At 39.4% G+C, this 10,840-nt stretch overlaps 1 protein-coding gene across 1 annotated transcript in view; it reads right to left on the bottom strand.

Moving 5' to 3' along the window:
• The window catches only part of PRTG (protogenin), a 154,595-nt gene that overhangs the window by 69,429 nt on the left and 74,326 nt on the right, over positions 1 to 10,840 (bottom strand). The window contains exons 4-9 of the mRNA XM_006163294.1: positions 9,218 to 9,351; positions 7,334 to 7,471; positions 6,919 to 7,077; positions 5,552 to 5,711; positions 3,834 to 4,081; positions 957 to 1,121 (exon numbers count right to left, since the gene is read on the bottom strand). Coding sequence (XP_006163356.1) covers positions 957 to 1,121; positions 3,834 to 4,081; positions 5,552 to 5,711; positions 6,919 to 7,077; positions 7,334 to 7,471; positions 9,218 to 9,351 — 1,004 coding nt within the window. The remainder of the gene's footprint in view (positions 1 to 956; positions 1,122 to 3,833; positions 4,082 to 5,551; positions 5,712 to 6,918; positions 7,078 to 7,333; positions 7,472 to 9,217; positions 9,352 to 10,840) is intronic.

The raw sequence follows: 10,840 nt of genomic DNA, 5'->3' as shown, positions 1-10,840 counted from the left end.
GCCATTTTCTTAGTTTTTGAACCCTTATTTCTGTGTATCTATATTTAGTTTTCCTGGTATAGCACTCCCTTCAGAACTTCTTGGGCGATGGTGGTCTGGTGTTGGTAAATTCTTCCAGGTTTTGTTTATCAGAGAATGTTCGTGTCTTTTCTTCCCATATGAAGGATAATAAATAAAATAATTCTTAAAAATATTATATTTTGGGGACAGCAGGTGGCGTGGTGGTTAAGGGTGCTGAACTCTCACCAGACCTACCACGGTTCGAATCCCAGACCTGAAGGCTAACTTTCTCACTTTCCCTCTCTTTTTCTTGCTCTGTCCCTCTCTGATTAAATTAAAACAAAATGAATAAATAAAGTTAAATAAAATAATTCTTTTTTAAAAATGCTGGATATGTGTGCATGTGCACCCAAAATTACGGAAGAGAATGGAGGAGAAGGGACTGTGGTGTGGCCATCCCTGCTGGGGGAGGGGAGGAATTTCTCACTTTCCCTCTCTTTCTGTCTCTCTTTCTTTCCCCAGCAAGCACACATGACCCAATTTTATAAAGTAAAATTTGTATTATAAATTATAAATAAATGTGCTCTTTATTCTTATCATGTTACTGGAAAAAAGCAGGAATCAATTAGCCTTCTACTTAACAAATCTTTTTTTTTTAACCAAAAAGGGGATATTTTCTCTGATTTAAAAACACATTAAATGAAGGGATAGCTGGAGGCACGGTAGGTAAGGTGCTGGACTCCCACTGGTCTACCGTGGTTCGATTCCCAGACCTGGTGGCTGGCTTTCTCACTTTCCATCTCTCTCTGTCTCTCTCTGGTCAAGTTAAAAAATAATCATAATAAATAAAATTAAATACATAATTTAAAAAAATACAAAAAAATCCCACATTTTTTGAAACTGATTAAAACATATCAGTGTTCATACTTAAACAATCGAGAATCACGTTTTCTTACCATCCTCTAGAGTATGCTGTGTCACATGATCAGACATCTGGCTGGCTCCCATTGGCATATATGCCACAATGTAGAAAGTGTAATTGCTAGCAGGTTCTAAGTCATCAATAATATAATGAGTTGTGTCATTTCCGATGACGACTTGGTACTCTTCATTATTTAAACCTAGATTTAGAAATCCATGTTTTGAAATTAGGAATAGATAAAGTGAAATTAGCAAGATCATGTGCCCCTTGTGAAATTAGCAAACTCATGTGCCCCTGTGTTGGGTCTAATCTCCATCTGTTATTTTTTGTGTCCTTTCACAAAATGTGAACAGGAAGGTCTTTATTTTCTAAAAGTAACCATGTCTTGCTACAAATTACTAGCCTGCAGTTTTTCCCTGAATAAATCAAACAGAAAAGAATCAATCTTCTCTAAACGTCATTCACCATCTAGTTGAAACCCACGGCTGAGAGGATGTATCAGAGCAGAGCCCAACACAGCAGAGGCTGTAATTCACACCGTGTCAATTTTACTTGCTTAAACTCAGGGTTTCTTCTTTTCTCCTAAACATAACACAGAGAGACAGTAGGGAATGCAAAGGCTCTATTCTTTATAAAAACAAACCAACCAAAAGTTGTCCTGCGAAAGATCTCATTTTGCCCCTAGAGATTCCATTCAATTTGACGGACACGGTTGTTCTTTTATTTATCCTGAAAGCAAAAGGACTTAGAGAGGCCCAGAAAGTGCTTCAAAATGCTTTGTCCCACAGCGAGCTTTTATTATTTTTTTTAAGAGAAAAAAAAATTCTCAGCAATTCTTAATAAAATATGCATGACAAGGTTATAGAAGAGGATTTGTCTTTGTGAGCTTTAATTCCTACAGAGCAAACCTGTAAAGTGGAACAAGAGCACCGCAGCGACTCTGCTCAGCTAACAATCCACAGTAAATGCACGTCAACTTAATCAAAACTCTCTAAGGACGCGGTCCCTTCTCCCCACACTGGATTTATAAACAAAACAGAAGGCAAATTCCAATACTAAGTTTTCCCACATTTCTGAATTAACTTGATAGCATTTTAATTAGACAAGATTACAGGCATTTCACAACAGACTGGCTAATGGTTCGTTAATTAGGAACTGCATAGTACGATTTCTGACCTACCAAACAAGGTCCTCGAGTTCGAATTAAAAAGCCTTGTTCAGTCCCTGAATAGACACTGAGCCACATGTGGAGACGCTAATGAAACAACCATAATAGGAACAAGAGTGGTCTTCACCAAAGCCAGCATTCCTTTTACCTTCCTAAATCACTAAAAAGGGAATTAACATACTCCAACATGCTCAGTTATCAGACTTTCATTCTTCTTGCTACCATGACCCCTGATTTACATTCAAAATATTCCTTTTCAAAACACCACTTCAAAGTACAAAACACTAACAACAACAGCAACAACAAACCATGTGTTTCTATAGATAATTTTATCACCATTCTTTGGGTGCTGGAATTTGTTTTTAATGTACATTGCATAAAAGGTAGGCTGTTTGTGTAAAGAACGAAGGCTGTAAACCCCTATCATGCTTCTATGAAAAATTAATAGCAAAATCTCTAGGACTTAGAAGTAGATTTTCTTTTTCTACAAAGATTTTTGTCAAAAGTAAAACATAAGGATTTCAAAAAAGGTCCAAAAAATGGGACCGAAAATCTGAATAAAAATTTTAAGACAGATTTAATTTCTACTTGACATAATAAGTACGATACCAACAGGGAATGTCCTGCTCAATTGTCAGAGTTCTACATGACTGCAGAAAACATTAAAAATAGACAAAATCAAGTATTTAGGGAATCTGATAACGTGTACCTTCCCTCTGAAAAACAACACACTACAGTGTCTACAGTTTACTGTATTATTTTACTTAACAGAACAAGTTAGCTTTAGTTAGCCTTAAATTGGTGCAGTGCCTTAAGTCTCAGTTAAGGTTAACTTATACCTTGGCTGGAATGAAAAGCAGAGCATACCATTTCATAATTTTTAACAGGCAGAGAAGTTTTACATTAGCTAGTACTTGTTTCTAAACAAGAACTCTTTTTCTCTCTTCCATGAAGGTGACACCTCCCCAACAGCGTTTTTTTGTTTTGGTTTTTGTTTTTGAGAGATTTTTGCTATAGGGCGCTTGTGCTCACTGGTGAGACAGAGTGGCAGAGAAAGAGAAAGTGAGAAAACAACCCCTTTGGGGGGGATGGCCAGGCCATAATCCCTTCCCCTTCATTCTCCCATGAGGATTTTGGGCATGCATGCACAGGTGCCCTGCGTGTATCAAGCCACCAGGTCCGGGACTCAAACTACAGTTGACCATGTGAGATTCCAGAGCCTTAACCACCATACCACCTGCTGATCTCCCCAACAGGGTTTAATACCATGACCTACCCTCAGCCTAAGACAGTCCACAACATGGGGACCTAAGTGTATATACACCTAGCATAAACAGAAAAATCTTAAACTAAACTTACATATACAAAGTATACAACAATACAAAATTTAGGGGAAAAATAAATATGTAAGTGATGGGCTATTTTATTAAAGAGATAAATGCCACAGAATTTCAAAAAAATTTTTGGAATATGTAAGACATCATCCCATGGTGCAGGCAGGTGGCGTGGTGGTCAAAGGTGCTGGTCCCACATGGCTGACCGTGGTTTGAGTACAGGACCTGGCAGCTTGGTCTCTCTCTCTCTCTCTCTCTCTCTCTGAGTCCCTCTCTAGTCAAATTAAAATAAGTAAATAAATAAATAAAGTTAAATAAAATAATCTTAAAAAAAAGGCATCATTCCTATGACGAACAAATCTTTGAGAGCAAACAACACTTAAAAATAAACCCTCCTCAAATTACTTACCTTCCGCTTTCATGTAGTGCACAGAATAAGCGATGACTTTGTCTGAGTTATAAAGTGGCCTCTCCCATGCTAAGAGGATGGCTGAGCTTGACATGGTTTCAGCGTGGACGTTATAAGGAGCACTGGGCCTGTCTTCTGACATTACTACAGTCAGCCTGGCTCTAGATAAAATGGATCCTTGGCTATTCTCAGCCATACACTGATAAATAGCATCGTCTTCAGGAATAATCTGATTAATTACCAATTTGCTGAGGAAAGAAAAGATCATTTATTTCCATGAAAAATTCTAAGAGTGATGTAAAAACCAAGCTTAGCCACTGCTACAGGTACTACCATTTTAAGTGACAAAAGTTACTGAGAACAAAAACTTGTAATTGCTCGCACGGACAAATATTCCATATTAGTTATTTAAAATGACTCTTGATTTTCTGAATCTATATAGGTATCTGTGATAGGTAAGTCCTATTTGCTTTAGAAAATTTAATCTCTTTTCAAAGATTTTTTTTGTTAAGAAAGTATATTACTGTGCAATAGCATCTAATTTATATAATATCACAACAGATATATAGAATTTAAGTCATTTTTTTTTTGGCTAGAGAGTGAAGCACTCACTACAGAAGACAGAAAGAGAAACAGAGCGAGGGAGAGTCACAGGGCGATCCGTTCTCCTCCACCTCTCCGTCTTTTCAGGATCTGGGGCGCACACACACGTGCCCTGCATGTCTCTCAGGCTGCCAGGCCTAGGACTCAGATTACTCAGCTGGCCATGTAAGCTCTGTCTGGCTTTACCACCAGGCCACAGAGCCAACCCAGGTTAACAAAACATTGAAAAGTTTTATGTAACATAAGTGAGAATATTAAAGAATTCATATTTATACTAATCAAAGTGAATTCTTAAAATCATTACTTTTTTTTTTTTTTGAGAGGTTTTTGCTATAGGGTGCGTGTGCTTGACAGAAAGACAGAGAGAGAGAAAGTGAGAAATCACCCCTCCAGGGGGATGGCCATGCTGCAATCCCTTCTCCTCCATTCTCCTCTCGGGATCTTAGGCACACATGACCTTAGGCACGCACGCCCACGTGCCCAGCGTGAGTTTAAGCCACTGGGTATGGGACTCGAACCACGCTCGACTACATAGGAGCCCAGCAACATAGCCATTACGCTAACTGCTGGTCCCAAAATCATTAAGCTTGAACTGTGGAGGAATTCTCAGAGAATATTTTAAAATTTATTTATTTTTAATTATATTTATTATCATTATTCTTCAATTTTGACCAGGGAGAAACAGACAGAGAGAAATGGAGAGTCAGAAAGCAAGCTGCCAAGTCTAGGACTTGAACTGTGGTTGGCTAAGTGGGAGTCCAGCACGTCAACCACTACACCATCTGCCGGCCCCAGAGAAACTTTTTTTTCTATATCCTTCCTATTATGGAAGAAGGAGCTGATACCATAAAGGGTTAAAATGCTTGCTTGTGGTAACTTAGCAAGCGGCTTACCAGAACTAGAATCTGGTGAAGTGTCCACATTTATTTCATAATAACTGACCACTTCTGTGATCCAGGTATAAAATATGAAAGAATCTATGGGCATGCAGATGTGTAAATCCTAATGTCCTATTCAGAATGAACAATTGATATAATTTACGTGTTTGATATCACAACAGCCATTTCACATAAAAATTACTAGGCCCATTATATCAGTAGCAGTGAATGGCCTACCTGTTGTACATTTTAATTCTGCCATTTGAATGTATCTTCCTGCCGTTTTTCAGCCATGACATTTTGGGTGAGGGGATTCCTTCTGCCTGACACACAAACCGAGCGGTGCCAGCTCGAGGCCTTGTTAAACTTTCTGGCCATTCGACAAATGAAGGAGGAGCTGTTTTTAAAAGAAAACAGAAAATATTTCTGTGGTCCCAACAGGAATGACACAGAGCCACGGAAGAAAGTACAGCAAATGAAACGAGTCCAGTGCTGAAAATGGTTGCCATCCTGGGCCTCCTGTCTCCATACTCGCATCCATCCAGATGCCATCTCGCTGCACTGCTCAGCTGGCTCTGCTTTTTCCATAATTTCCCTACGGAGACCATTCATAGGACCACAACGAACATACATGTACCCGTGATCCTTCTTTTTTTTTGGGGGGGGCATGAAGTGGGTGGGTGGGTATAAGGTGCCTGCACTTACTGGAGAGAGAGGGGGAAAAAGAGAGAAAGTGAGAAGTACACCACCCAGGAGATGAACACATTGCAATCCCTTCTCTTCCACTCTCCTCTCGGGATTTTGGGTGGGGAAGGACATGTGCCCAGTATGTTTTTTTTTTTTTGTTTTTTTTTTTTTTGGAGGTTTTCGTTATAGAGTGTGTGCTATAGAAACAGATTGCTATAGGGCGCGTGCATTCGCCAGAAAGACAGACAGACAGAGAGATAGAAAGTGAGAAATCACCCCCCAGGGGGGATGGCCATGCCGCAATCCCTTCTCCTCCATTCTCCTCTTGGGATCTTGGGCACGCACACACACACGCCCGGAGTGAGTATAAGCCACCAGGTCCGGGACTCCAACCGCAGTCGACTACGTGGGAGTCCAGCGACATAGCCATTATGCTAACTGCTGGTCCCCCCAGTATGTTTTTCAAGCTGCTGCGTCCAGGTGTCGAACTGTGCAGTCAGCCATTGGGACACAGCCGCCTTAACCACCATGCCATTTTATGGGCCTTAACTGTGATACTTCTTAACCAAGCCTAATATAAGACCATATGTGAATGCATATAGATGATCAGTAGTAAAAATTTTAGGTTGGTGAATGGTTATATGGATTTGTGGTAGGATGAGGAGATAAAAAAGAAGTTTAAATAAAGAATAGAATGGTATGCATGCAAACAGGATGGTGATTTCAGGATGCTTCAATGGGTATATTTTAACATAGGGATTTCATTTTCTCCTAAGTTCACTGTTGGATTACACTGCTTTTTTATCAACTTTTCTATCAATGCTACAAAACTTAAGAAAGGTAGACAAACTGCTTAAGATAAAATGGCAAATGTGAAAATGTAGATTCTCCTGCTCACAGAGAGAAAGAAAACATACCTAATACAGTTAATGTCGCCATGGCAACTGTAAAGTTGCGTGTGCCGGGAGTAGTGGCCCGACAAACATATACTCCAGCATGTTGTAGTCTGACATCCGATATCATGAGATTACCATTTCCGAGTACCCGAGTATTAAAGACATCAATGGATTTGTGGTCTATTTCAAAGAGAATACTTCAGTTAAGACAATGTGACATATAATCTAAAACTGTGTCAAAATACCACTACATAAGTAATCCATCAGGGGAAGTAAAAAATTCTCCACATTAGAACATTTTCTCTCCACACTGAAATGCCAAAAAGTTCTAAGTCATTCCACTGCCAGACATGCTTCATGTATTTTATTTATTTATGTCGTTCATTTCATTGGAATAAACAAAGTTTAAGGAAGAGTTTTTTCTGAGAAGACTTACCAAGCCGGCTCCAAGAAATGATTGGTTTGGGATTTCCAGTGGCCATGCACTCTAAAACAATGGTCTGATGAAGAGATGCTGTCATGTTCTGTGGACCTGCTATAATGGTTGGGGTATGGAAGGATTCAGACTCCTTAGCTTTAGGGAGGAAAAAGAGAATATAAACATAAATTCAAAGAAGATGTAAGTGAAATGTGTTAAAATATCTATTCTTAAATTACCATTCCTTTCTTCCTTTTAAAACCAACTTTATTGAGATATAACTCACATACCATATATATAATTTGTCCATTTGAAGTGTACAATTCAATGATTTTCAGACTTTTCAGGGTTGTGCAACTATTACCACAATTGTTTTTAGAACATTTTCATCATCCCAAGAAGAAACCCCAGCAATCCTCTCTCCACAGCCTGGTAAATACTACTCTACTTTCTGTCTCTCAGGATTGTCTATAGTAAGCATTTTCTATAGCTGGAACCATACACTTATGGTCTTTGGTGACTGGTTTCTTTCTTTCTTTTTTTTGGAGAAGTTTTTGGCTATAGGGCGCATGCGCTCACCAGAAAGACAGAGAGAGACAGAGAGACAGAAAGCGAGAAATCACCCCCCGCCCCCGGGGGATGGCCATGCTGCAATCCCTTCTCCTCCATTCTCCTCTCTGGATCTTGGGCATGCATGCACACGCGCCCGGCACGAATTTAAGCCATCGGGTCCGGGACTTGAACCGCAGTCGACTACATGGGAGTCCAGCGACATAGCCATTACGCTAACTGCTGGTCCCCTGACTGGTTTCTTCTCAGTGAGCATAATTTATGAGGGTCATCTATGTTTTAGCATGTTACCAGAACCTCATTCCTTTTTACTGAATGACAATAATTGAATAATATTTAACTCTATGGCCATGACACATTTTATTGACCCATTTATCAATTGATAGTTAAATTCAAGTCACAGACCTGGTGGCTTTAAAATCACCCAGGGCCCATGTGTGTGCATGCTAAAAATCCCAGGAGAAGAGTGGAGGAGAAGGGATTGCAGCATGGCCATCCCCCTTGGGGAGTGATTTCTCACTTTCCTTCTCACTGTCTCTGTCTCTTGCTCTTTCTCTCTCTGGTGAAGGCACATGCCCTAAAGCAAAAAGCTGTATAACAACTACAGTAAAGAAGTGAGTGCTGTGTGGTTATCCCCCCAGGGAGTGATTTTTCAGTTTTTCTCTCTCTGTCTATCTCTGTCTCTCTCTAGTGAGTGAATGTGCCCTATGACAAAAACCTTAAAAAGTAAAATAAAATTTAAAAAACTTTAAAAATTAATTAATTTTAACTTTAAATTTAAAATTAATTAACTTTAAATTTAAAAATAATCTACATGATGGTGGGAAAGAAAGAAGTGTGAGAATGCTCTTGTGGTTATCTTTCATAACAAGAAGCTAACAAACAAACAAACAAACGAAAAAAAAAAGGGAACCAGCAGTTAGCGTAATGGCTATGTCGCTGGACTCCCGCGTAGTCGACCATGGTTCACGTCTCGGACCCGGTGGCTTAAAACTCACGCCGGGCACGTGTGCGTGCGTGCCCGGCACGTGTGCTTGCCAGAGAGCGACAGAAAGAAGGAAACACAAAAAAGGAAAGTACAAAAACTAAAGTGAAAAATGTATGAAACAAATATTCTATCTTTCTTAAAGAAGTGGACATAAAATAACAGAAAACAAGTTAGCCTATGAAGTAAGAGTTGCTTAATAGATTACAATGACCATGTTCCAAGTAGATTGCAGTAAATTAAATGAAATTAAAATACTAGGTGATGGCATACTGTTGGAGCCTGAGGAGAAAAAGTAACAGCTGGGCCAAGTCATAAAAATGGAAAAAGTCACTTCTGTGTGGTACCTGGATTCACCATCAGAGAGGCCTCCATGCTCTTCCGTCTGTGTGCTACAGTAGTGGCCACACAACGGTAATTCCCAGCATCCCTTTGGCCAACATCATAGATCTGCAATACTCCTGTTGGTAGGATAGTTATCCTGTCATAAGAAGAAAGACAATTAAACTTCTGTAGTACATTTTATATTTTGTTTACCTTATCCTATAACAGAAATAAAATACAACCAATCGTTTTTTACAGTGCTAATATTTTAAATCTCCTTTAAAATATTAATTGATTCTACAGTTTTCATCTGGGTCACTATAGCCTTGTGAAACATAAATAATTCTGCATGACGTGGTTGGTGAAATCTATAAGTCTAATTTTACAGAGTTTCATTTGGCAGTCTAACTTAGACTTAGCTAACTCAGAGCTCAGAGCTTTATATGATTTTTTTCAAATTCCTAATTTTTTACCTATTAATAACATATTTTCCAGGATATGGTTGGATATAATTAATAAAAAATGAAGCACTTCCTTGAGTAACTTCTTTCATCTTAGTACTCTTTTTCTTTCTTTCTTTCTTTCTTTCTTTCTTTCTTTCTTTCTTTCTTTCTTTCTTTCTTTCTTTCTTTTTTTAACATTTGTTATAGGGCATGTATGTTCCTGAGAGAGAGCAAGAGAGCGAGCAAGAGAGAGAGAGAGAGAGATCATCACCAAGAGGGATATCCATGCTGCAAACCCTTCTCTTCTTGGGGTTCTGGAATGTATGCACATGTGACTGGTCTGTTTTTCAAGCCTCTGGGTCTGGGACTTGAACTGTGCAGTTGGCCATGTGGGATCCAGCATCTTAACCATCTCACCATGACTAGACCAGTACTCTATCATTTTAGCAAATGATTTCTGCCTAGTTAGGAGCAAGGCAGGAATGAAACTTTCTGGAGTTGCTACCAAGATCTTGGTCCTAGATCCCAACTACTCTCAGTGCACCAGGCCTGGGCATGTGTGCCTGTGTTCGTGTGTATAGAGTGAAGAGGGGGCTGGGAAATTTAAGGCAGAGATCAGAGTGGTCTGCTACCAGGAACACTGCTTTTTCCAGTGGTAAAGGTACCATTTAGTTTCCTAAAACTTTGGGCTACAATCCAGATACGCAGATGGTCCCATAGCAGAAACAGATGGTTGAAAAAAGGAACAAAGCATTAGGATAATCTGTCTGAATTGTGATTCGAACCAGGAGCCACAGTCTGTGTGCCAAAGTCTAATGATCTAATATTTTGCTCAAGTATAAAATGCCTCAATAAATCAGTTATTGCCATCCTACATGAAAATTAATTTTTTTCAAATTTGCTATCAGGTGCATGTACTCACTGGAGAGAGAGGAAGAGAGAGAGAGAGAGAGAAAGAACCCCCCAGGGGAGATGGCCACACTTCAATCTCTTCTTCTCCTATTTCTCCCCCGTCTTGGAATTTTGGGCACACAGGCACAGGTGCCTGGTGTATTTTTCAAGCTACCAGGTGGGACTCAATTGCACAGTCATATGGAATCCAGCCACCTTAATCAATATAACTCCAGATGGCCTGGAAATGAATTCTTTAACAGTCTTTCTCTCTCTCTCTCTTTTTTTTTTTTTTTTTGAGAGGTTTTCTCT

This window comes from Tupaia chinensis, unplaced genomic scaffold, assembly GCF_000334495.1.
Source record: "Tupaia chinensis unplaced genomic scaffold, TupChi_1.0 Scaffold141943_1, whole genome shotgun sequence".
NCBI classification, from domain to species: Eukaryota; Metazoa; Chordata; class Mammalia; order Scandentia; family Tupaiidae; genus Tupaia; species Tupaia belangeri.
This window is presented reverse-complemented; position numbering and strand designations above follow the sequence as displayed.